The 27,348-nt window shown below is 47.0% G+C and overlaps 1 protein-coding gene across 10 annotated transcripts in view; it reads right to left on the minus strand.

Moving 5' to 3' along the window:
- Positions 1–27,348, minus strand: part of MAP7D2 (MAP7 domain containing 2) — a 514,052-nt gene that overhangs the window by 88,183 nt on the left and 398,521 nt on the right. For all 10 annotated transcript variants that reach the window (XM_086934606.1, XM_086934603.1, XM_086934601.1 and 7 more), the window contains one exon: positions 17,417–17,621. In XM_086934606.1, the coding sequence (XP_086790732.1) occupies positions 17,417–17,621 (205 nt within the window). The remainder of the gene's footprint in view (positions 1–17,416; positions 17,622–27,348) is intronic.

The raw sequence follows: 27,348 nt of genomic DNA on the forward strand, positions 1-27,348 counted from the left end.
GGAAAAAAATAAAGCCTGGCTTTACCCAGTATGAAAGGATTTGGATTTTAATTCCACTTAAATACACCACATCCCCTTCAGGAATAACAATCTAGTTTAGTTCTGAAGATTTCCGTTAATGCGGATGACTCTTCCAAGACAATATGCTTCAATAGGTGCTTTGGGAAGTTATTGGAAGAAATATGTACATGGCTTTAACCTGAACTATGTGAATGCCTTTTAATTCAGCACTGTATGCAATAAAGATCTTCATGTATTTGCCCTTACGTTGTTCTTGGTTCTGTTACCTACCTAAGGTTGTTCTGCATATATTATATAAGTAGAGGGGAAAGGAATCCACAGTATTTGAAAGAAAATGACTCAGCTTGTTGCGCGCAAGCACAAGAAGCTTCCTGACGTAAGGCAGCTACAGTGAAATGTAACCATTGCGATGGCTAGTATGAATTGAAACTTGTCCTTAATTTGCATGCTATTAAAGAGATTTATGGATGGAGTTTCTATTATTAGTATCAGTAAGCAGATGATGTTTTAATGCCACAGTGCAGCCTGCTCTACAAGGTCACATTTGGTGTGCTGAAAACACTTTAAGTGATCGCTTGTATGCACCAGTGTTGCTAATGAGAGGAAAAGCAGTACTTGATTTGAGCCGGTGGTTTCTGGTGCTCGGTACCTGCTCTTAATCGTCAACACCAGCACTTATACCGCAAATTCAAACCAAAAGTATTAGAGGCTATTCATGAGAATCAGCTAAGGACACATTAATTGTTTGTAGGTACAGGGAGATTAAGTGATGCGCCCAGAATCTCAGGATGTTGAGCCTATGCCGAGACTCGAACCTGGTTCCCCCAGCTCTAAAGTAGGCATCTCTGGTCGTTAAGCCACATCCCCTCCCAACCTGTAGGGTTTCATGGTTAGTAGTTAGTACTGTTATAAGCGGCACTCAATGGAGCAACAGGCTGATACAAGCTGTCTCCTGATGAGAGCTCTAGCACTTATTTTTTCACAAATTAAGCAATGGAGGAAAGTACTTGTGCCCTTGGAAGGTGCTGAAGTTGTCTGCGAATAAGGCCACAAGATAAAATAACATAACTGAAATAATACCATCACTTTGTGGGGTAATGATAATTATAGTGAAGTATTTGATGAGTGACCTGTAAGATGCTTTAAATGGTACACCTATTGTGCAAACTACATGCAGTAGCACACTCGTTTGGCTAAATTAGCCAACACCAGCCCATGAAGGGATGTTGCCTTATTACAGAATAGGTAAGCACATCCTGTAACCACCCTTGCACTGACAGTGTGACGAATAATGTTGCATGTACAGAAAAATGTGTGGCTACAGCACTGTCATTTACACCCTTGAAGTGTAAGTTAGGTTAACAATATGTGCTGTGGTTGAACAAGAGCCAGTGTACTACAGTATAGTTACAATGACCCATGTACTGCTAATCCTTTCAAAGTTGTTAAAGAAAGAATGGCAGAATGCGCTGAGTATGTATCTAGAGACATGCACACACTCAATGTGAGTGTGCACGCACACTTTTAATACACACATCTATCCAGTCTGAAGTTTATCACGCTGGAGAGAGGTCGATCTTGGATTTGGTCTCCTTTTAAGGCCTCCGTTTATAAAGCAGCCTGGCATCTTTGGAGGGTGATGCTCATGTCAATGAACAGCTCTCTTGGCAGCTGTTAAATTGGGTTTGGTCCTCTCTTGGAGACCGTCCCGTTTACTGGAAACTGAGCTCTTATAAGGGTGAATATCTGAGGTCAGTCGATGGTTCTTTTGGCAGCTTCTGTATTCAGTTTCACCGATTAATGCATGTCAGCTACCTTGACAAAATGATAAAGCGATGTGATGTTAGTCTACTGGTAAAATGACATCAAACCGTCACCCACATTATATGACCTGCTCTTCATCTGGTTGACTCCTCTGCGGCTAAGGACACCCACATCAATTGTCCGAGGTTTCAAGATGGCGTAGAAAGTGTAAAGAGTGAGATGGTTTCTAGTGTGAGATTTATCACATATCTATCTTTATTCATCCAGTTAAATCCTTAGATCTGTTGAGTCATAATAGCTACACTACAGTGCTGGATAATCACATTTTTATTCTCCATCCGCTTGTCACAAACTAAACAGGAGGACTTTAAGTCACATCCATATTATGCAGCAAAAGTGCTGACATGTTTCTGTGCTGTCACATGCCAAGTGGCTCAGCTGCAAACATTACACCTCATGAATGGTCAGGGGATGACTCTTCGTGAGTCTGTAAAGTAATGACATTTCATGATCATCTAAAAGGAGATCTCTTGATTTCGGAACTTGTGTGTGGACTGGGTTGTAGACTGTATCCTCTATCCATGCATAATCGTGATCCTCCTGCTTTGGACAGGGTGAGGCAAAATGTATGTCCTCCTATTCTTTTACTCCTGATTGCAGCTTCCGCACCATGTCTTGCATAGGTTTTGTAATTGAAGTGTAACCTTCCAGTACAGAAATACCATGGTTGGGCATACTTGAAACTTTTCACAAATAGCCATGTGTGTTGTATAGTGCAGCACACATGCAATGTGTAAAAAGAAGACATGAAAAGTTTTCTCCAACTTAATGCCTGCCTCAAGGTGGTATTTTTTAGTGCAAAGTCCTGTCTAACATTTTTTGTAGATAAAGTGTTGCATAAATAAACCCAGGTTGTAGCCTGGAAATGCACATATTGTACCCAAGTCAGGCCCTGTGATGCAAAGTAGCGCAAAGCAGCACAAATCAATATTTGTGCCACTCTACCACAACTTTTCAGTGGAAAAAAAATTTGCACTGGAAAGTAAATAGATTATCATGACTTTGCATCTGTCTACATCACTTTGCGTGATTTGCACCAGCACATAGTCTTGATAAATCTGCCCCTCAACCTCAGTCATTCTCACTAAGTCACTCACTTTCACTAAAGTTTCATGCAGGCACACAGACACTGCTCACACATACAAACTCGCACACATAGACAAGCTCACTTTCACCGCATCCACACAACATACATTTAAAAACATTTCATTTTACTTACCACAGCTACCAGAGAAGGTCCTGTTCCAGCTTTGGGGGTTTCATATTATTATTATGCTAATAGTGAATCAAATACTTATGCAATATTAGCTTAATAGAAAATAGGCAGAAAAGGAGGGTAAACATCAACACCTACAACGGCGCGCCGCCATAGTGTTCTTGGCATTGACTTTGCTGCTCCTGAAGCCAGGAGACACTGCGGCCACTGACGACCTTTAAATGACTTCCATGGATGTAGAAACCTCTAGCTCTAGAGTGAGGTGTATCCCATATCATGACAACACAGCAGGTGTTTGCAGGGTGCCTTCCAGTAATTAATGCCAATAATGTTTTCAGGGTTGCCCATGGTAGCTGCATATGCAGTGAGTCTACAATTATAACTAGGCAGTGCAAATATTCTAATGACACAGTTTACAGACCATAATGTCAAGAAAGCATCAAGAGCTTCTTAGGCAGAAGAGCAGTCCGTCAATACCGGAGACTAAACACCACACAAAGGGAGATATCCTTGAATCCAATAAAGGACAGGGTGAGAAATTGCAACAAAATTTTTGTCCCTAAAATTAGGCCTATGGCCAATTACTCAAAAGTACCCTCTCGCCTGCCACAGTAAAACTATGGGAGGTAAACAGGCAACTCGTGATACATAAACCAGTCTTACTGTAAGACCCTATAATTTAACAAACATAGAATACCTATTATCCAACATAATATTTATAAAACACAGACACCATCATAAGAGCATTGAGTTATCATACACAAACCAATCCTATTAATTAAAAGTGATTCCGTTTTTTTTTTTTTTATATTTCTTTTTATTAAAGCAAGGCAACCACAGAATACATGAGTGCATAGAACATACGAGGGTCGTCCACAATATCAACATATAATACAATTAGTGATGAACTGAGGGGGGGGGAGGGGAGAGGAGGATAGGGTACTAAAGAGACACAACGTCAGCATCAATAATGAGGGGTCAGGGGGAAAGTGGGACATCAAAGGTTGCAGTCGCAGGTGGTACACATAAGTTCCCCCTGTATCGATTCCACGGGCCCCATACATTATTCCATTTCCTCGGGCGGCCCGAGCCAAATACACAGTTTTCTCCCGGAACATGCACCAATCCATGTTTTCTATCCACACCTCAATAGCGGGCGGCCTCTGGGACCCCCACTGCTGTGCTATGTTCCGTTTAGCAATCATGGCCCCCAAAGTCACCCACTGAGTTTGTGCCATATTGAGATCAGTCGGCTCCCAGACATTCAGCAAACATCGCCTAGCTTCTGGCAATAGAGCCACCCCTGTCACTTCTTGAATCACCCTGTGGACCCTGCCCCAAAATTCAACCACATATCAACAGTCCCATTTGATATGGAGAAATGTTCCCAAGTGCCCACATCCCCGCTGACACAGACCCTCTGTCGTGAAACCCATTCGTACCAAACGAGGACCTGTGATATATACTCTGTGTAGTATTTTAAGCTGTACCAATCTCAGTCGTGCTGGAATCGCGACCTCCTTCGGTGAGGAGATCGCCGATTGCCAATCTTCATCATCAAGTTCTAGGCCGTCTTGGGTCCATTTATCCCGTAGTTGTGTCAAAAGGTCTGCTCTATGATTAATTAGCATCTTATAGACCAGGGAAATGGTAGTATCAGGCAGGTAACCGTCCAATATACGGTCCTCCAATGGGGTTGTCTCCGGTATCTCCACCCCCTCAGGGAAAAACAATGTCAGTGCATGACGAACCTGCGCATATCGAAAGTATTCTGACTCTCCCAAGTCGTATTCAGTCTGTAAATATACAATTGATTTAACCTTTCCTTTCACCCAGAGGTCGCCTACTGTGGAAATGCCAATAAGATCCAATTTGTCAAAACCCTTTGTATTCCACAGTCTGCCGAACCTCTCAGAGCCGAAAAATGAAGTCGCTAAAGTCAAACGGTCTTTCCATCCAAGCGAGCTAGTAGAATCATGCCATATCCGCACTGCTGTCCTAGTCGGCCCAGTCAAACTCTTCTCCACAGACCTAGTATACAACGCTCTGTTGTAATTGCCTCCAGGAAGAATCCATCTATCCATGGCATAGCCGGGATCCAACACAGGCCCGTACATACCATGATTAATAGCCGCCAACTGCGACGCCCATTAATATCTTTTGATATCAGGGAGAGCAATCCCCCCATCATACTACGGGAGCATCAATGTAGCCAATGCTATACGCGGTCTTACATCCAACAACAATTTCCGTTGCAATCCCTCCAATTCCCTAAAATACTTTGCTGGAACGATATCAAGGGTATTCTGAAGGGCATATAGAAAACGAGGAAGTGACATCATTTTTAAGAGGGCAGCCTGACCAAACATAGACAGCGGAAGCTTCTGCCAGCACTCAACATCACGCTTCAGCTGAATCAACGGGGGGGAGAAGGTTCTGTTCGTATCCGACGGCGGGATCCATAGAGACATATATCCCGAGATATTTGAACCCATCCTCTGTAATTTGAATCTGACAATTACGAGGCAACACAGGCGCATCACCACACAGGACATACAAATAAGATTTCGCCCAATTTATAACCAATCCCGAGTTTCTACCATAGGAAACCAGAACATCACAGAGAGCAGTCAATGATTTCCTGGGAGAGGTCAGATACAATAAAATATCGTCCGCATATAATGAAATGCGATCTTCGAACTGCGGAGACCATCGAATACCTTTGATCGAAGACTCCCAGCGAAGCCAAGCCGCAAGGGCCAAAGCAAACAAAAGAGGGGAAAGGGGGCAAGACAAAATGGTGCCCAAACACGGCCGTTAACCACTACTTGAGCGAGTGGTGCGGTATAGAGAAGACGCACCCAACTGATGAAGTCCGGGCCGAAACCAAACTTGTTCAATACTGCCCATAGATACGGCCATTCAACGGTATCAAAAGCCATTGTGGCGTCTAACGACGCCAAAACGGCTGGCTCCCATAACGTAGAGGCCCTCGCAAGAACCCCATGTAGAAGCCTAAGATTCAACGCAATATTCCTGTGCGGGATAAAGCCAGATTCATCTGGATGAATAAGTTCACTAATGACCTTAAGCAATCTGGTAGCTATCAATTTAGCCAAAATCTTGGGTTCTGCGTTCAACGAGATCGGCCGATATGAAGCACATCTATTCCTAGGCTTCCCTTCCTTCTGAATCACCACTATCGACGCCAGTCTCAGATCTCGAGGGAGAAGACCACACTCCCGAGATTCTAAGAACATGTCTCTCAGATAGGGAGCAATCTTGTCTGGCCTAAGCTTGTAGAGTTCAATCGGGAGACCATTGGTCCCCATTGCCTTACCTGAATTCAGGGAGCGCACTGCTAAGGCCACTTCCTCCGCGGTAATCCTACCATCAATGAGGTCACGTTCTTAGACAGATAGGCACGGAAGCGCTATGTCTCGTAACAATAAGCGAGAGTCCTCCTCTGGTCTATCAGATACAGAAGAGTAAATAGAGCGAAAGTGATCGGCGAAGCAGTTCACTATCCCCTGCGGATCAGTTATACAAACACCATCCTCCGCCTCAACCTCAGGAACTACGTGACTAGCTTTGTCTTTCTTGTCCAGCCAAGCAATCAATTTGCCAGCCTTGTCACCAACGTCATAAAGACGCCCTTGCTGTTCCCGACTAAGGGCCTTCGCCCCGTCCGTGACCAACGTTCTGTATTCTAGCTGCTTCAACTGCAGGACATGTAGTCTAGCACAGGTCACCTCTTGCTCAAGCTCCCTCTCTAAGCTGACGATATCGGTCTCAATTCTAACCACATCCTCCTCCTTCTGCCTTTTTTTTTTTGTAAACAGATTTTATTGTTGTCCACATTTAAAGAAGCAGGGCACAATCTGCCAACATGCCCACGCAGGGGCCCTTAAGACAAGGAGCATAGCATGCACAACATGGCCAAGTTAAGGGGTCAATACTGCACAACGACTCAAGTCACCTCTGGACCGTGCACTTTAAGTCTATAACGGTCATTGCTTGAGCGGCCAGGGTCGAGTCTCAGTAGAGTCCAGAAGGAAGAATCCCCAAGTGCCATGGCATATCGTAAAAGACCTTAAATATGACATGCACTCCCACCTTCAAAGCTCCATCCATACCAGCGAGAGCGTTCCGCTAGTGTCGATTCCCCAGAGCACCAGGATATCTAAAGGTGGACATTTTACCCTTACTCGAACAGTAACAAAGAAACACCATATCCCTCAACTCTCCCTCCCCACCCCCCCGAACACACTCTCCCGCCCCCCCTAGTGGTGAAAGTGCCATACAGTAGCGCGTCAGCCCTTGAGGCCTTTAAAACTAAAACAAATGCATGGCCCTGATTGTAGAGGGGCACACCGCAGATGGGAGGCCCTTAGAGAGGAACGAGACCAGTGGTCCCCAGCGATACTCGAAGTTCTTAAAGTCCTCTCGAGAAATGTCAGACATACGTTCCAGGCTGAGCAATTGCCACAGGCGGGAGTGCCACAGTGACATCGCTGGTGCCTCCCTCTGCTTCCAAGCTTTTGCAATTGCTAATTTAGCAGCCCCTAAGCACAACCACATAATTCTTTTATCGGCTCTGGTCTGGTGTTCTAGCTGGGGGTCCCAAAGGCCCAGAAGAGCTTCTGCCATCGTAGCCGGGACCGGGTATCCTAAAATGGATTTTATCTGAGCACGGATCTCCTCCCAGAACGGCCTAATGGAGGGGCAATCCCACCAAATGTGTTGGAAGTCTCCCAACAGTCCACACCCCCTCCAGCACCTATCTGTTGCCCCTGGGAAGATCTTAGCCAGTCTAGCTGGGTATAAGTACCAGTCTGCCATTACCTTTAAATGTGCCTCCCTCAGTTTCGTGGAGCGGTTAAAGCGGAAGATGTCTGCCCACAGGTGCTTCCACTCCTCCTCCCCAAAGTCCAGCTGAGCCAACCCCTCCCACCAAGACATAAAGCGTGGCCGTGGTGCGGTCTCTGTGGAGAGTAGGAGTTTATACAGTGCCGAGATTGCCCCCTTCATAGACTTAGCCTTGAGAAGGAATAATTCGAATGTGGTAAGAGGTCTAGTGGCTCCTTCCCTAACCTGCGGACCCAGAGCCCAGTGAAGGAGTTGCGCATGGTGGTAGCGCTCCTGGTCCCCCACCCCATAGTCCCTCTTGCAATTGTCAAAAGTAAGTGGGTCGTAGTTGTGGAACAGGTGCGTGAGTGCGAGACATCCGCCCGTCCTCCATGCGTCGAACGGCCCCTCTCGGAGCGCTGGAGGAAAGGAAGAGGTGAAGTGAATCGGGGTGAGCGGTGACGGGAAGGACGTCCAGCCCTCCCTCTCCGCCACAGTGTCCCACACTCGTAGGGTGGTGCGTGTCGGGGTGCTGATGTACGCATTGAGGGGTCTGTCCTTTTTAGCGCGCCAGATCAAATCCCAGATCGTTCTGCCCGTTACGCTGCGGTCCATATGGAGCCAGTGCTTCTTCGATTCCATCTGTGCCCACTCAACCAGGATGCGCAGTTAAGCTGCTTTATAATAAAGGCGAAGGTCTGGAAGCCCCGCTCCCCCCTCCCTTTGTGGGCGCCTTAGCATGTAGAAGGAGAAACGTGCCCTTCCCCCCTGCCACACAACTTTAGGATCATGGTCTTGAGGCGTGCAAAGAAGTCCTCCTCCAGTTCTATAGGAAGTGCCTGAAATAAATAGAGCAGTTTAGGTAGGAGGGTCATTTTGATAGCATGTATGCGACCCAACCAGGAGAGAAAAAGCGGCTTCCAACGGAACAGTTCCTTTTGGAGGCGGGTGATGAGTGCAGGGAAATTGGCCGCGTATAATTGATCGGTCCTGGGAGTCAGCTGGACCCCTAGATACTGTATGGAGGAGGGTGCCCAGTCTAGCGGAGATGGCGCTCGAAGCTGCGAGGCCTCAGCCTGAGAAAGAGTTAGGTTGAAAATGTAGGACTTGTCCAGGTTGACCCTGAAGCCTGCCACCCCCTCAAAGGAGGTAAGCACGTCTTGTAGATGTGGGAGGGAACCCATCGGATTGGAAGAAGAAAGGAGGACATCATCCGCAAAGAGTGAGATTTTGTGGGCCTCTCCAGTGAAGGGAAGACCCTCTATCCCTTGGTGCTCCCTGACCGCTATAGCTAGGGGTTCTATGCTGAGGGCGAAGAGTAATTGGGGCAGAGGACAACCCTGCCTCGTCCCCCTGGAGTGACCAAAGGGGGCCGATTGCACCCCATTGACCGAAACCCTAGAGCACGGGTGCCTATAATTGGCCTGGAACATTATAATAAATTGGGGGGAGAACCCAAACCTCGTCAGGGTGGACCACAGGAAGCTCCAATCCACGTGGTCAAACGCTTTTTCGGCGTCAAGACAGGTATTCTGAATCTGTTGGCCTTCTCTATTAAATGGACGATGCGCCTGGTGTTGTCGTGAGTTTGCCTCCCTTTGATAAAGCCAGACTGGTCGGGGTGGATGATAAGCGGCATAAGGTCGCCCAGTCTCTTGGCCAGTATGGAGGAGTAAAAGTTTGCGTCCACGTTAAGGAGGGCAATGGGCCTATAGGAGGCACAGTGGGAAGGGTCCTTGCCTGGTTTGGGGATTACCGAGATCACCGCCTCGGTCATGGAGGCCGCAGAGTTGCCCTCCGTGGCCATACGATTGAATAGGCGGACCAGGTGAGGCGCAATCTCGGAGGTAAAGGTTTTGTAGAAGAATGCAGTGTACCCATCTATTCCCGGCGCCTTATGGGCCTTGAGCGATTTGATAGCTGCTAGGACTTCTTCTAGGGTGATAGGGGCTACGAGGACTTCGTTCCACCCCGGGGACACCTGTGGGACGGGCAGGTCCCTCAAAAAGGCGCTTTGGCGGTCAGCGCCAGGGGTGTCCGCTGTATATAAGGACGCATAGAACGCCCCAAAGAGGTCAGCCTTGTCATCTCTGTGAGTTAGGTTCCCTGCCCTATCGCGTATTCCCCCGATATATTCCCTCTCTCGTTTATCCTTCAACTGTCTGGCCAGGTGCTTTCCCACCTTGTCACCCTGGGTATAGGCTAGGCTACGCAGCTTGAGGAGGGTGAACTCCGCTCTGTTGTTATATATGGCTCGCAATTTGCCTCTAAGGGCCGTGAGTGCTCGTAGTGTCTGTCTGGTGGGCGTCTGCTTGTGAGTCTGTTCGACCTTCGATAGCTCCTGTTCCAGGCCTTCCCTTTCCTTAGCGCGCTGTTTATTAAGGGCCGAGTTAAGCGCAATGCATTTACCCCTAAGAACCGCTTTGAACGTGTCCCAGGTGTTATACTCAGTGGTCTCCTCCGGGTTATTGAAGGAGAAAAACTCCCCAATTGCCTCCCTCAGTTGCGTGCATGATTCCTTGTCCCTCTCTAATGCTTCCGGGAAGTACCATCGCGCTGGTTTCGGGGCACCACCCAGCCAGGTTAAACAAATAGTGTAAATCCCATGGTCAGATACGGAGATGGGGAGGATCTTTGCGATCTTTCAGGGAGCCCTGTAGGGACTGACTGAGAAAGATGTAATCGAGTCGTGAGTAGGTTTGATGCACATGGGAATAGAACGAGAAGTCCCGGGTGTTTGGGTGTGCTACTCGCCAACTGTCTAGGAGCCCCATGTCCCCCAGCAGTGCCTGGATAGAGTCTGGGAATATGCCCATGTCTGATCTTCTAGTGTGTGTACTGTCTAGGGTTGGGTGCCAAACAAGGTTGAAGTCTCCTAAAAGGAAAACAGGACCCTCTGTGAAGTCTGTCACTTTACCCAGAAGTGTAAGCAGGAAACTCTTTTGACCAGTATTGGGGGCATAAACTGACACAAAAGTGCACACTTTACCCTTTAAGCGACCCTTGACCATTAGCCATCTCCCTTCCTTGTCACTCTGTGTGCACATAGGTTCGAACTGCGCAGCCGGGCTGAACAGCAGCGCTACACCTTTTTGCTTAGTGGTCGCAGAGGCTTTATATATAAGGGGGTACTTCTTGTGCTTGAGTCGGTGGTCTTCCGACTTTAGGAGATGTGTTTCCTGCAGTGCGACAATATCTAAGTGTTGGTCTAGCACATATTTCCACACTTTCTGGCGCTTCTGCTGGGAATTTAGGCCCTTAACATTCCAGGTCCCGATCGTTACAGGCATTTAGGGACAAGACCCGACCACCCCGCTGTAATTACCTTCCCCTGCCCCGCCCTCCCAGACCGGGGCGTCTCTGCACTCCTCACGGCCCATCCACACAACCCACTCCCTCCTGTCAAGGTGCCAAGGTAGATCCCCCCGTCAACTCCTTCAACACTGCCTCGGTGAGGGCCCCTTTCAACCCCCCGAGCCATAGATAGTAGAAGGCCCCGGGAGCAACAGTGCAGCATTTCAAGACCACGTATTCCCCCTCCCCTTATCGCCTCCCAACAAAATAACAGAACAACTGTCCCCAACTGGAAACCAAGAATTCGGACCATGACTTCTGTCTCAACCTCTCCAGTCCAGAACTGCAGTCAAAGAGTACTTGTAATGGGTAGTTGGCAGTGGCGGCTCGACGGTTCGAGACCCCCGCCCCATTCCCCACCCCTCGCACCACACTTATCTGTGTATAACCCCCTTACCGGACCTCATGAGCCTGCCCCCATATCTTTGGAGACTTCCTGTATCCCTGCTGCCTTTTCCTGTTCCATTGTCTTTAGGTCAGGCTTGAGCGGTTTCCTCGACGATCGGCCGCGTCGCACCTTCTGCCAGCCGTCGCTCGTCGCTTGAGAGGATGTGGGCGGAGACCCTGTAGAGCCGCCATTCTCGTCGAAGCCTGGATGGGGCTCCTCGTATGGAATCCCCAGCACTGAGCAAGTGTCTCTCAGGGAGCGCAATTGATGGAGGGTCCCATTCCAACGGAAGATTAGTCTAAAGGGGTGATCCCATGAGTACTGGACCCCTTCGTTGCGTAGGAACGTGGTTGCGGGTTTGAAGGATCTCCTCTTTTGTAGTGTGATCACAGAGGTCCTGAAAAAGTTCCAGAGCTTGGCCTTGGTATTGAACGGGCTGCTTAAGGCGCGAAGCCTTCAGGATGCGTTCTTTTAAAGTGTAATCGGGGAGAAAAGCTAGAATGTCAGGGGGAGGCCCTTGGGACCTACGTGCCGGGCCTACCCGGTGCGCTCTATCAATGCGGATCTCGAAGTCATCTCCCACCTAGAGGACTGCCCGGAACAGACCTTGTAGATAGCTTGCCACATCTCCCCCCTCAGCCGAGGAGGGCACATTCCGAACCCTGATGTTGTTCCGCCTGGAACGATTTTCTAGGTCCTCCGTGTGGGACTGGAGGTCAGTCTGCTGTTCATTAAGCCGGACAATTTCCTGTCGGAGAAATTCCACTTCTTCGCTCCTAGCTTGTCCGGAGAGCTCGTTTGCTGCCACTCGTTCCCCTAGGTCATCAACATCGCGGCGAAGTTCCTTGTATTCCCCCGCCATGTCCTGTCGAAGGGATTGAATATCCTCCTTGAGAGAGTTGAAGAGTGCCTCCATGAAGACCTTGGTCGCCGGGGCTTCTCCCCCTTCCCGGTCGGTCCCTTTAGTTGGGGGCCCTTGAGTCTGCTTGTCTGGACTTTTTTCAGGTTTGGGGTTCCCTTTCGACAGCAAGTCCGTGATGGTGCGGTTCCCCTTGCGATTGTTGGCCTCCATCTTCCCTCCCCTTAGCAGCTCCACTACCGCCTGTCTCTCTGCTTGTTTGTCGGGGGTTCAGTCGAGTCGTCTGGGCCTAAAGCTGCGCCAGGAGCCCAGCTCGGTCAGGTAACGCAGCAAGCCGTCAGTGGCTCAGGGCCCCTAGGCCAACGCTATCCCCCGTGGCCCCTCTAGTGTCTCCAGGCCCGTCGCGGCCCCCGGCGGCCACCCCGCCCCCGAAGACGGGGACCACAACTCGCAGAGCGCTGTAGAGGCGTTCGTCGTCTCAGGGTTCGCTTCCTTGATCTGTGGTTCCGCTGCGGGACCTCCTCTACGACCTTCGGGCCCCGTTCCTGTCGTGGGTCGTGGGGCCCTTTTGGGGGACCGGACCGTGCCCTCCGACCTCTCGTTCCTTGCGGGGCTCGTTCTCCCCGACCTCCGCCTCCCAGCCACAGAGTGCAAGAGCTGCAGGCCGCTCAATGCAGCTTAAGTGTGTCCACTTCGGGTCTCGGTGCCACCAGTGCCCCCTGCCAGCCCGGCCTGTGCCCCCTCTCCAAGGGGGTCGACATCGGATGTGTGCACCGATCTCTTGGCTGGGTCACCTCCACATGACAGGCCCACGCTGCATCCACCCGTTCTTCACTTCTCCGGTCTAGTCGGCCCTTCCTGTCCTCAGGCCCAAGCCTCCACTTCCCTCACCGGGTGCCCCCGGCGTTGCCAGTTCCGCCACACTCCTCGCTGAGTATGGCCGAGTCTCGTGCCCTCAGGTCTCGTGTCTTCTAGCTGCAGCCTCCGGGCCTGTGCTCCCCTATCGGCTAGGCCGCAGCCGGGGCCTTTCCTGGCCGTAATGTCTCTCTCACCTTGCCGCTCACCAGAGGTCCCGAAGCGGAGCCGGCCCTGTTCAACCCTGGACCGCCCCGACCTCGCCCCCCAGGCAGCAGTAGTGGCGCAGTCCCTCCGGGCCTCACTGCAGGACGGGGAGTCGGATCGCTCGCCTCCGGTCGCAGGGCCGCAGCCAGGGCATCTCCTAGCCGCTCTCAGCCGGGCAACCCGGCGGCGTCTTGTACGGGCCTCCCTCTCGGCCCCAGGGTACAGATCCGGTCCTCACTCACGGCGGACCCCCTCAAGCACCTTGGCCAGCTCCGGAGACCCCTCCTGGTGCGGCGGCGCCGCCGCAGACCTCCCGGGCCTGTCTGCAGCGCGGGAGACGGGCCGCCTCTTGTCCTTCTCGGCCGGTTCTCTTGGTTCTCCGCTCTGTGCGTCAGCGGCTGAGGTGCCGTTTGTGCGCTTTCCCCCACTCCCGGCCGAAAAAACCCCGGGTCTGGCTGTAGGGTAGTCAGCGATTTAGGCAGGGCATGGGGGTCCGGGACGGGGAGCCTCCGGAAAACGCGTCCACCTAAGCCGCCATCTTGCCACGCCCCCCTCCTTCTGCCTTTTGACACCTGTAATAAGGGGCAAAGCCTGGCACCTAAGCACAGTCTTAAAAGTCTCCCATAGAGAGACCGACGAGGAGACTGAGCCTTCATTATCCTGGAAATAATGCTCCAACGCTTTTACCAAATCATTCCGAATCTTAGGGTTGCGCAGATACCAAGGGTTAATGGGGGCTACCCTCCCCCCTGAGCCAAGAGCTAGTTCAAATCTAAGCCAAAGCGGGGAATGATCCAAAACACCACTAGCCATATGACTGACCTCAGCGACATACGACGCCTGGGCCGCAGGTACCAAAACATAGTCTATCCTCGAAAGACTGCCATGGGCGCCTGAGAGGAATGTATAATGCTGCTGATTGGAGTGGAGCAACCTCCAGCAATCTGTCAGGCCCATTGTCTCAATAAAGTCAGGCAACCACCTATGGGTCCTTCTGACATCCCTAAGGGAATATCGATCCAACACACCGGAAACTACTGCATTAAAGTCACCACTCAGGATCAAGAAACCACCCGGAAGATCCAGTATAATCCGTCCCAAGTCAGCAAATGTCGCAGACTGCAAGCCAGGAGGAACATAAATAGACACCAGAGAAAGCGTAGAGCCCTCCCAGCGTCCCGATAAAGCAGCATAGCACTCCCTATCATCCACAACAATAGATTCCACCTCTAATGGAAGAGAATTTTTGAGAAGGATGCCAACTCCTCGGGAACCAGTCGTAAATCCAGCATGAGCCACTAGGCGATACCCCTTTCTATTCATCGCTTTGCACGTATTCCCTATCAAGTGGGTTTCTTGAAGCAGTACCACATCAGGAGAATGCCTTTTAAGTAGCTGCAATACTAGACTGCGTTTAATCGAATCGCCCAACCCATTTACGTTCCAGCTCATCACCCTCAACCCCCTAACCCCCATCATGAAAGAGGAAGAAGACCCAACCCTCCCTTGAGTCCAGCACAGTAATGAAAAAGTCTCGAGATATGGTGCCTTGCAGGAACATGAACAAAACAAAAAAATACCCCCACCCCCCCAAACTTCCCGTTACAATACCCCCCTCCTTGCACCCCTGCTTCCGACTATAAAGCCACCCCAACTCGCAGTGTGCCTGTCGCCCCCACATCTAAACTAAACTACGAGAAGTAGATCTGAGGAGGAGAAAGACCCCCCGATTGCCTGTTAACCCCCCACCTCACTACATGAAGCAATATAATAAGATCTGAAACATCACAATAATCAGCACCCAGGGAGTCCCCAGATACCAGAACAACAGTGCTCATTCCTGCTCCTGCGATCCCCCCTCCGCACCACCACTCTGTCCCTCTGGCTCTTGCTGAGCCGGCAAGGTGTCCAACCAGTCCGCCGCGGTATCCGGCTTTTCAAAGAAGTAGGCCCACTCACTGTGTTCGATCCGCAGCCTAGCAGGGAAAAGCATAGCATATTTGAGTCCCATGTCCCGAAGTCTTCTCTTCACTCCCAGAAAACTGAGTCTCTGTTTTTGAACAGTCTGTGTGAAATCCGGGTAGAAACTGATGGACGCATTCCCATACTTCAAGTGCCCACCAGCTCGGGAGGCCTGGAGGATGGCATCTCTGTCCCGAAAATTAAATATCCGAGCTATAATAGGCCTAGGCGTGGCACCCACTCGCGGCTTCCCGCCAGGGACCCTGTGTGCCCGCTCGACAGTGAAGAACTGGCTCAGGCCTTTGGGTGCAAGATGGTTGACAATGAGATCCTCAACAAAGAGGTCTGCCGCCTGGTCCTCCGCCTTTTCCGGTACTCCGATGATGCGTACGTTATTCCTCCGGGCCCTCCCCTCGAAATCCTCCAGACGACAGACGACGAGGTCATTCGAGGCCCTCAGATTCCGGACCTCAGACTGCAATTCCGTGACGTCATCCGTGAGACTTGATGTTTTAATGTCCAATGAATTGACCTTTTCACTAGTTTTCGTGAGGTCTGTACGAATCAAATTCACCTCAATGGACACCGTGTCCAGCTTATGAGCAAGAGTCTCCATTTGCTTCCCAAGGGAGGATTTAATCCCAGCAATGGCGGCCATTACATCTTGTAACGTTGGCTCCGTTACCGGACCAGAGGAATTCCTCGCCTCATCACGAGTTCCACCCGGTCCACTAGGCGATACCTTAACCGGGGCATAATGGTCCATAACATTCGATTGGGTGTGTCCTCCCCATCTAGTGGTCTTCAATTTCTGCTTATCCCCCTCCGGTTTATTTGCCATTTCGGTACAATCCACAGTTCGTCGTACAGTTCAGGGAGGGGGTAACACTTCATCGGTTTAGATTGAAGAAAAAACACTGTAGTGACACACAGCAGCCCGAAAACACGGGAGTTTTTCGGACGATACGAAACCAAGCTTTTACAATGAAGATTGTCCCCATTATAAGAAGAGGAATCAAACTAGAAAAGGAAGGCTTATTGGATGATACCTATATGTTTCCCGCTGTGCCTGAATAACTAAGGTCAACAGTGATTCTCGTGTGAATTAGCGTGATAATAATACTCATGAAGTGTATATAACATCGTCAAGTGAGGAACTACAGTGTTTTTTCTTCTATCTAAACCGATGAAGGATTGTTCGTTGTAAAGGTATTTTATGAATTTAATGGCCCACGGAACTAGTAAGCAGTGCCATTACGCTGTGTCCAAAAGTGATAAGACTAACGCTTAGTCATTAAGAGATTAAAACCGTCCTGAAGAAGGTGTCAGATTTTCAACAAAAGCACCAAAGCGCTGCGTCGACTTTTGGGTTTTTATAATGAATTGTTTTGCATTAATTTGTAAATGTGATGTATGAAAATATGTACAAGGCTAACACCTTGTTTTTAAGAATAAAACTGAATCACTTTTAATGAATAGGATTGGTTTGTGCATGATAACCCAATGCTCTTATGATGGTGTCTGTGTTTTATAAATATTATGTTGGATAATAGGTATTCTATGTTTGTTAAATTATAGGGTCTTACAGTAAGACTGGTTTGTGTATCACAAGTTGCCTGTTTACCTCCCATAGTTTTACTGTGGCAGGCGAGAGGGTACTTTTGAGTAATTGGCCATAGGCCTAATTTTAGAGACAAAAATTTGGTTGCAATACCTGAGACTAAGCATGCGGGTGAAATTCCAACCATTGTTTAAAAAAGCTGTGGCAACAGGTCCCATGCAACATCACTAACCAAACTATGTTATAAACACAAAAAAAGCAAAAGAAGAAAGAAGTAAAACAAAGGGTGGATTGGCCATTATGAGCGCCAATCTAGAATACCTGCTTTTCTAGCTGGGCCTGTAGTTCCTTTTCCTGCTTTTCCTTAAAGGCCCTTTCTTCTTCTTCTTTTATCCTTGCTTCTTTCTCAGCACAAATCCGATCTTCCTCTTCCTTTTGCTTTCTTTCCTCTGCCAGCCTTAGTGCTTCCTCCTCCTGGCGAGCCTTTTCTTCTTCTGCCTTTTGCTTCTGTTCCTCCATCGCTTTCCTTTCAAATGGAAAACAATGCATGTGAACACAAGTAACACTTGGACTTGTAGTGAATGAATTGTTTTTGGGGTGCTTGAAGCCAAAATCTCTAGAAGACCAGCATATAAGCAAATAGCTGAAACAATATTTTTCCAAGTATACAAAATACATGCCTAATAAAGGGTTACCGCGGCTTTTAAAAATGTACAAGAAATGAGTTCTTTGTAAATGTTACACCTTTTACTTATTTCCCAGTTTGCAGCATGGATTAATGGGCAAGAAATTATTTGTTGTATTTTCCTTTTTACAAACCTCCAATAAGATGCAATACAAGCAACTAGTTTAACTGCAGTCTTGTCATTCTCAACACATCTCTGCTTCTCACAGAGATATTTTAACTATGTTAACTATGTGCTGTATACATGTGAATGGGCCTCTCCACAACCTCTTCAGTGAGCTGAGTTTAAAACCAGACATATCTAGATTGCACAACATCGCCATCTATCGGACACACAACTACATTCTTACAAATGCAAGGCCATTTTTAGGTTTCGCCTGCGATAGCAGAGCATGCGCTTTCACTCGTGAGAGATATTGTATACAACAAGGAGCTTAGAGCCCGCCCATTGCTTACCATTACTAGGCTTCATTGTCACTCTAATTTTCTGCCTCCCAATTGGGCAGCGCCTGCCGGCTTCACCTCCATTCTTTCTAAGGGAGCATGGACCAAGTACAACTCTTTGATTAGTGTCCTTCAGCTGTTGCTCGAGCATGTAATATGAACATATGTTATTGCTTGTTGTTCACGCGGGACAGTAACCTCTTGAATAAGCTTTTATCTGTCATGCATTATGTGTCTAAAAGACAAATGTGTCTTGTTTGACTAAGCCTACAGTTGCGTGTAGGAGTGTGATGCCCGGAGCCAAGCACTTCAAAGCTTGCATTCTACCACGTCCATTCCGCAATGCGTGTTTGTGGTTACCACCAGGGTGTTGTGTTTAATTATCAGCAATAAATGAAAACCAGCAGCTTTTTTTATTTCCCTTTCAAAACAGATCAGGCAGAGCATTTTAGTCTCTTGGCCTGCAACTGTACATCCCTTATTGTTTTACTGTGGCCGAGTATTCCCTGGTCTGCCAGGCACTGAAACCTAGTACCATTGATTTGCAGAAACAGCAGAGATTTCTGCTATGGTAAGATGAGTAACTCAGTGTGGTCATGCACTTCAGTGTGGTCATGCACTTGCTACAGAAGTCTTATACTCAACAGATAATTACAACCTTCCCATGGTTGATAAAACACCACAAAGTTGGATAACATTGCTTTGAAGAACATAATTGCCGTAATACATCAATCCAAAGTATAATTATAATGATCAAAGAGAAATCAAGTGAGCGGCGTTTGTAATTAGCACAAGTTGTTACCTAATCTAAAGCTTCCTATTTACACCAATGCTGTATGTTGGGCTGAACGGGTGATTCCACTTTGGAGCAGGTGTAGAATTCTCCTTGTTCCAAACCACCCCTGCAAAGTTCACATGCACAGAGTAGGCCGGTCGGGAAACCAAGGTGTTATCTCACGTGGATTTCCAGATGCTAAGAATGTGAGGCAGTAACAGGGTTCGTGAATCAGGGCTATCCTTATTCAACCTGCAGAAATGTCTTCTGATTGCACTGGAGGTTTCATGAATTACAAGATGTCATGGTTTCTGTAAGAAACATGCAGGATTGCTCTCGAGGGGAGACTAGACCCACATTATTTCAGACCGAAAGTAACTTGGCATTAATGTCTCAGTCATCATTGGTGTATAAGAGATATATGCCAGTAGGATAGTCCAGTGGGTTAATACACCTGCTACAGAGATGTGTGTGCAACATGCAGCTCATTGGTCTAAATTTTTGTTGTGCTGTTTCAGCTCATCTTATTTCACAGGGTGTTGCTATAACTAGCACATTGAATGGGGTAAGGGCATCAATGAAAGACGGGTTAGTTCAGTTGGTTTCTTATTTACGCGGTCTAATTTATCGTTTGTAGCATTTGCGTAATGGCGTTATAAATCGATAAGATAGTTCTCTGGGTTTATACACATGCTATAGAGATGTCAGAATGCTCTTTGTGTCATTGGTTTTAATTCTTGCATGTCGACTCAGCTGTTCATTTTTTTCTCAAATGACCATATCGAGTTAAGAACGCTGCAAACAGATAGTTTGGTTAGTGCTATTTAAATGGCTGACGTTATCAGTGATAGAAAGACCTGCATGGCGAGCAAGGCAACAGTACCCAGAAACAGACATTGGCAAAGCCAATATGTCTCGACTATACAAGGTCTATTGACATTGTCAATGTTTTCTAGCCAAATTGCATAGCAGGGTGGCCTCTGTGAGACATGGCTGAAAGTTTTAAAATAAAACAAAAAACCAAACACAGCTGGTTGGGACCCCATCAAAGCACTTTTATTCTCTTTACTTTCAGCTGTGTTGCCCAGTTGCGAAACTGCTGTGCAACATGGCTAAAAAAACACTGAAAAAGCTGATAGCGTTCCTATGGGCGAGACATATTGGTTTTTGCCAATGCTTGTTTGGAAAGAGGGAAGGCTCAAGAGATAGGCATTGAGGTTTCCTGTACCATAGTACATTAAAGCATTTTAGGAGTTTTGAGAAGGGTTTGCATTACTAGACTGTGGTTACTTCACATTAATAGAGACCTTGGTGCCCTGGGTTTGGACTAAAGTAATTTAACATCATCAGGCTACTTTGTTTGAACCTTTCTTGCCAAAGTCAAAATCAACATCTACATTTTTCAAGATATGCATAGCCAATCTTATGAAGTAGTGAAAGTGGAGCAGAATAATCCTTTTAATAAGATCTGTCAGTGCAATTTCAATTACGCATCTTATGAAAAAGCACATAGGCTTCATAGTAGATTTAAAGATGTGTAAGGGGTAAGATCTTTAGCCTGTCTAAACTGAGAGACCGTAATTGACCGCTGCTGTGCATTTGGAATATTATAGTGTGGCTACTGCACTTTTAAAACTGCTTGTTATTTTATTTCAATTCTCGCCGAAAAACGGAAGTATACCGGAAGGGAACTGTTTTATGAACTATATTTTTGCACAATTCTATTGGTGTTTGATGTCACCTGAAAGTTTTAACGTTTATTAAAAAAGAAACCCTTGCCTGGTTTTTAATTTCCTCAAGCGTTTTGGCCCCGGCGGTACCTGGATGTTAACCGGGACCGCACTGCACTTGGGGTTGACGCTCTAGTCGTTCTCTTCCCCCATTAGTATATAACACGCGATGCAGCGACCGCACGCAGCGGGCGGCGCGCCAAAGGCAAGCCCGTCTGTGCCCGTCAGCGCCCGGAACGCGAACAGCGCCAGGACCCCTGCACAAATCTCCTCAAAAATGTACGGTAAGCAACTGCTGCTAGATATTAGAACGACTCTGTGTGCCCCCCATAGTTGGTGCCCACAGAGTATCAGTAAAATCGGAACTCAATGTCCATCCTGTGCCTTTAAACTCCCGGCTAGTACTGGAGTGAGACTTAAGAGTACAAGTAACTTAAGGTTAGAACAGGAAAAGAATGAGCTCCTGAAGGATAGGAGTAGAGGTCAAAAAGACAGTAAAAAAACAGGAAAATATAGGGAACCAAAAAATGAAGAAATAGAGCACGTGAAATGTTGAGTTGGAAGAGCTAATTCAGCTCTCCATGCCAGATCTAATTTTTCTAACTGAAACTTGGACGGATGATACATCAGCCCCTGACTGGAATATTGTTCTAAAGTTGGGTATAAATCGTGGGGAGATTTTTACAATTGATTCGAACATCGATCTGTGCGCGAAGGTGAGCAGGGGCTGCTGGCTACATCTACTGTACCTATTATTAATGGAACTATTGAGGATACTGGGGCTGACATAGGCAAGCTAGTCTCATGGAATATAGCCGGGCTAGGTTCTAAACAGGAATCTCATGACTGGAAAAGTTTTGTAAACACCTTTGATGTGTGCATTTTCCAGGAGACCTGGCTGTGTGAACCTTCTTTTGCCGAGGGTTACTTGAACTATTACATTCCACCATTAAAGGGCCCCAAGGGGCGACCCATGGGTGGCCTTACTATTTGGGTTTGACAGCATCTATCACTTACTATTAAAGTAGTTGATACTAGAAGCAAAGATATCCAACTTATCAGAGTCGATCTGGGTTCTTTGGGCTGGCTCGATATCCATCATGTTTACGCCATGGGAGGACCATGAGTGACAGGGCAGGGGCAAATACCTTCGACAACGGGCGGCATAGGAGTAGAATTGATAACGTCCTATGTAGTCTGAAGCTCTGGGGGCAAGTGGTTGATATGGAGGTAAAATCTAGAATAGAAAGCGACCATAACTCACTGTGTGTTGAACACAAATGGTGGACTCCAACTAGTGTTGCTATGATACACAAGGTAGACAATGCCCCTTTGGCTGTTCCAACTAATGACATGCACCGGTTAAAATGGGTATATGTCAAGGCTAACCAGCAGGCCATAGATAGTATTAATGTTCAGGTTGATAAAGCAGTAACATCCTTTGAGCAATCAAATCCACCTGACCCAGGCAGCGATAAAGCAACCAAAATCCACGAAAACCTCTTCTCAGACATCAGGGATTATTTCCAGAAACCTGTAAAGAAAGGCAGTGCGAGTAATCTTAAACCGGCTAAGTGGTACAACATTGAGTGTAGGAACACCAGATTAGCCCTAGGAGCTGCGATCAATGGCAGGGATTTGGCGTTTATTCGTCTTGCCCGAATAGCGTATAAAAAAAGCATAGCAAATGCCAAGAAACTATGGGACGAGCTTCACTGGCAAGAGTTAAGGGAGGCTAGTGATAAAAAAGACTCTAGGCTATTCTGGAACATTGTAAAATGGGGTAAGGGGGGTGTAGCGGAGCCTCCCAATAACAATGTATCCCAGGAGGACTGGGTTCATTATTTTAAGCCCCAGTATGCCGATACACAGCCTAATAACTTGATGGACGGCTATAGGCCTTTCTATTATAAAGATAATTTATTTAGTAATAGCGAAGTTATGATGGCCTTGAGTTCAGTGCCAGCGGATCTTTTTATCAACGACAAAGAGCGCTGGAGCAAATATATTCTTCTTAATGCAGTTGCCCAGGGCGCTAATATACCGGCGTCTTGGCAAGGCGCAGTTATAATTCCTGTTTTTAAGAAAGGAGACAGATCCCAACCAGGAAATTATAGGCCCATAAGCCTAATTGACACCATCCAAAAGGTGATCGGCAGGGTGGTTGTTAATATACTTTTGGATTGGGCCGATGAGAACAACGCTCTGTCGCCATTCCAGGCAGATTTCCGAAAATCTATCAGCACGATGGACGAGGTCTTCCGTTTCACTCTATTACAGTGGAAGACTGTGTTACTTGGCAAGGGCAGCCTGTATGCGGCTTTTGTTGATTTGCGGGCTGCCTTTGACCTAGTCCCAAGGTCCAAGCTGTGGCAAGTGCTGAAGAACCTGGGCCTACCAGAAGATCTTTTGACAATGCTAATGAGGCTCCATGAGGCAAACTTTGCAAAGATCCAGTGGGGAGGACATGGTATGGTCACTTCAGACTTCCCTGTTGAGCGGGGGGTACGTCAAGGTTGCTCGATGGCCCCTACATTGTTCACGTTGTATATAAACGGTGTTGTTGCCCGTATGTTGTCTGCAAATGTGGATGCCCCATCACTGGCTGGTACCAAGATACCGATTTTAATGTTTGCAGATGACTCTCTGATTTTATCCAAGACCCCGAGTGGACTACAGCACGCTTTATCCATTTTTGATCAATTCTGTGAGGACCATGGCTTAGAAATTAATGTGGCCAAAACAAAGCTCATGGTTTTTAATCCCGGTCGTGGCCGTAGATCTCCCATTGTTATGAATGGTCGTCATTTAGAGGTTGTCAATGCCTTCACATACTTGGGAATCCACGTATCAAATGACCTAAGATGGTCCAAACATATAGACATTGCAACTGTAAGGCACAAACAAATAGCCGCCGCACTTGGCTCTGAGCACAGAAAATCCCTAACAAAACCAGTTAAACCAGCACTTCAGGTGTATGAGGCCAAAGCCCTCGAATCAACACTCTACGGTGCTGAGCTGTGGGGCTATCAGAATCTTCAGTCATTGCAAATTTCGGAAAACAAGTTCTTCCGACTTATTACTGGCCTCCCTATAGGATCTCCCTTGCTGCCGCTCAGGTATGATCTGGGCAGGAAGGCTGTTGTTGACCTAGCAAGGTTGCGTCCAATCATGTACTGGCGTAGACTTTGGACTACACCTGAACTTTTACATTACGCTGAGGGGTTCAAGGACATTATTAAAGCAGATGTGTTCCACAAAATAGGATGGCTGAAAGAACTTAGGAAAATGCTGGGTGTCCTCGGCCTCCACATGTTATGGGAAAACCCAGAGGGTGCCTCATTTCCATCAAAGACAGCCCTCAAAGAGATTTATTGGCAAAGGGTGGCCGTCCGAACCTGGAATGAAACAAACACAGAGACTATGGCTGGAAGATTCCTGGAAGCAAAGTCCCTTCCCAGTCTCGAACTTTACTGGGATGTCATCACTAACCTGAGGGATAGGAAGTTGCTTTTCCAGATTTTCCTTAGATCTCTGACAGGCAGGTGGGGTGGCCCATTGATTAGTATTTGCCCATCTTGTGGAGTGCATGATGAAACTGTTGGCCACTTTTTATTTGTATGTAAATCCTACGAGGAGCCCAGACGCATCTGGCTTACTCCTATGTGCAAGAATCTAGGAACGACTAGCAGTGTGGTGGCCCTAAGAATTATCTGTACCAGTTCACTGCCTATAGCAATAGCCACTGCTAAATATCTTGGTTGGTCATGGTCCATTCGACAAAAGTTCTTAAGCAGATGATCGTAGATGACGTACTGTCAGAGTGTCTGTATTTTATCTTTAAAATGTTATCTTACAATGCAACTGATGTATTTTATCTGTTTTTAGCCTTATTTTTATATAAATGTCTTTTAATGGTTTTATTGTTGACTGTAAATGCTTTTATGAGTTAACCTCGAATAAAGCAAATTTGAATTGGAATATTGTTATTCCAGAAGGGTATGCACTCTTTGCACAAAATAGAACGACAGGCAAAGGGGGAGGAATAGCGATTATATATCGCAATCATTTTAAAGTGCATTTTGAAACAATCTTAAACCTCCCGGCAGAAGCACTGCACTTCCGCATCAAACCAAACAACCTTCAGATCCTCCAAGGGATATTGATCTATTGCCCACCTGGAAATAGAGCCGCCTTTTCCCAAGCCATATTGACAACTTTGGAACGTTACACTGACTCACTCCCTCTAACCATTCTAGGAGATTTAAATTAGCATCTAGAAGCACACAATACCACTGATACGGCCAGATTGATCGACAACTTAGATGCGGTCAATCTTAAACAATTAGTAATAGAACCTACTCATCAGGCAGGTCATACGCTGGATGGAATTTTCACCAGTGACTCGGATGTTACAGTTCTCAATATACAGGCTTACCATGGACAGACCACAAAGCCATTCACTTTATTTCTAAATCTATTAAACCACAATCTGGAGCACAAGTGATACTCCCTAAGACACTAATTAGACAATGGGATAAAATTAAAGAAGCGGACTTGGAGTCGGCACTTGATTCTTTCAGGAATGTGATAATAATAAGGCTGCCCAGCAGCTAGATGACTGGTTAACGGCAGTGGCAGACAAGATCGAACTTAAGAGATTAATGGCCGAAAAAAAAGCAAAAACATCTTCTCCTTGGTACACCTTAGAATTAAAAGCCTTAAAAATTGAATGTAGGAGAGCAGAACGCCGCTGGCGGCAGAACTACGACACCATAAAAAAAAAGACATCTCTAATGTGAATATAGCACATTATAAAGAAGCAATTATTGCCACAAAGAAACAATTCTTTCCCGTGAAAATAAAAGAGGCAGGCAACTCCGCTAGGGAATTGTTCAGAACAGTTAACTTGCTAGCCAAGCCACAGCAAGACAAGAGATTTAAGACAGATCAAAAGCTATGCAATACAGTGGCAAATTACTTCCAAGAGAATGTGTGGGAGATTAATATTAATTTCTCAAGTTTGCCTACTTTTCAGAATACATTAACACCTAATACTAGTCTACAATGTACGCTGTCCAGTTTTCAGCCCATGAATAGCAATGAGGTGCAAAAGTTACTTCTTTCTATAAAATCAGGTGCACCCACTGATCCTTGCCCCCTCTCAATTATACATCAAGCAGTTCAGAAAAACTTACACCTATTTTAAATCAAGTTATAGCCACCGGCATATACCCGATTATGTGGAAAAAGGCAGCCATTCGACCTTTATTGAAAAAAACAAACTGAGACCCTAATGAGCCCAGAAACTATCGACCTATAGCTGGTCTACCCATCATGGCAAAAGTATTGGAAAAACAACTCAGCAGAGAGTTAACAGAGTACTTTAATGTAAACAACTTGCTCGATAGCTCGCAGCATGGATTCCACATCACTCTACAGAATCAACATTGGTTCTTACAGCTGAGGAGATCCGCAGAACAGTGAATGGTGGAAGAAGGGTGGTCCTCGTACTCCTTGATCTCTCGGCCGCTTTTGATACTGTAACCATGTGGTTTTGCTGCAGCGGCTGAGGGATGTGGGAGTTGAAGGGACTGCCCTGTTCCTAATGTCCTCTTTTCTGGAGGCTAGGGAGCAAAAGGAGTTTTGGGATGGCATACAGTCTGAGAGTTTTCATCTGCCTTGTGGAGTGCCTCAAGGATCTGCGCTGTCTCCAATCCTTTTTAATTTGTACATTGCCCCCCTGGCTAGTCTAGTTAAAAAACATGGTTTTGGACTTGTATCATATACTGATGTCTCTCAGCTTATCTCCGTCACCGATGATCCAGAAGTCACTGCAGGTAGGTTGAATGCCTGCCTCACTGACATTATGAGATGGATGGGCAAGCACTATCTAAATATATATACAGAAAAAACAGAGGTGATAAGAGTTTGGAATAGGGCAATCTATTTGGAGTCAAACCTGGTGGCCGGTGGAGGCTGGAGAATGCCCTCACCCTATTGACAGGGTTAGAAATCTGGGAATCATTTTCGATAATGAGCTGAATTTTGGCGCCCAGGTTAATAGCCGTGTCTCTTCCTGCTTTTTTCTCTTAAAAATACTGCGAAAAATTCTCCCTTTTATTCCTCAAGTACTCCAGAAAACTGAGATGGTAGCGCTTTTTCTATCAAAGCTGGACTATGCTAATGCATTGTTCCTGGGTATTGATAAATTTCAGCTACAAAAACTGCAATCCTTGCAAAACGCGGCTGCCAGACTTCTTCTGGGACTGCGTAGAGGACAACCGACATCTGCTGGAATTAGGTCACTACACTGGCTCCCTATTAAACAACGTATCGAATTTAAAGCGCTAACTTTGGTATATAAAGCAGTAAATGGGGGGAGTCCAGCTGATCTACAAAAGCTTTTTATAGCTTATGCTCCCCCACGAGCACTGAGATCGGCTACTCAAGGATTAATAAAAACTGTAAAATTTAGAAAAGCTAGATGGGGCGGTCGAGCCATAACACACTGTGCAACTATGCTCTGGAATAAACTACCGATATCCTTGAGACGTCAGCCGAATCTCCAGTTTCCAGGAAGATTTTGAAAACCTGTTTTTTTACAGCTGCCTAGGTC

This window comes from Lissotriton vulgaris, chromosome 8, assembly GCF_964263255.1.
Source record: "Lissotriton vulgaris chromosome 8, aLisVul1.2, whole genome shotgun sequence".
NCBI classification, from domain to species: Eukaryota; Metazoa; Chordata; class Amphibia; order Caudata; family Salamandridae; genus Lissotriton; species Lissotriton vulgaris.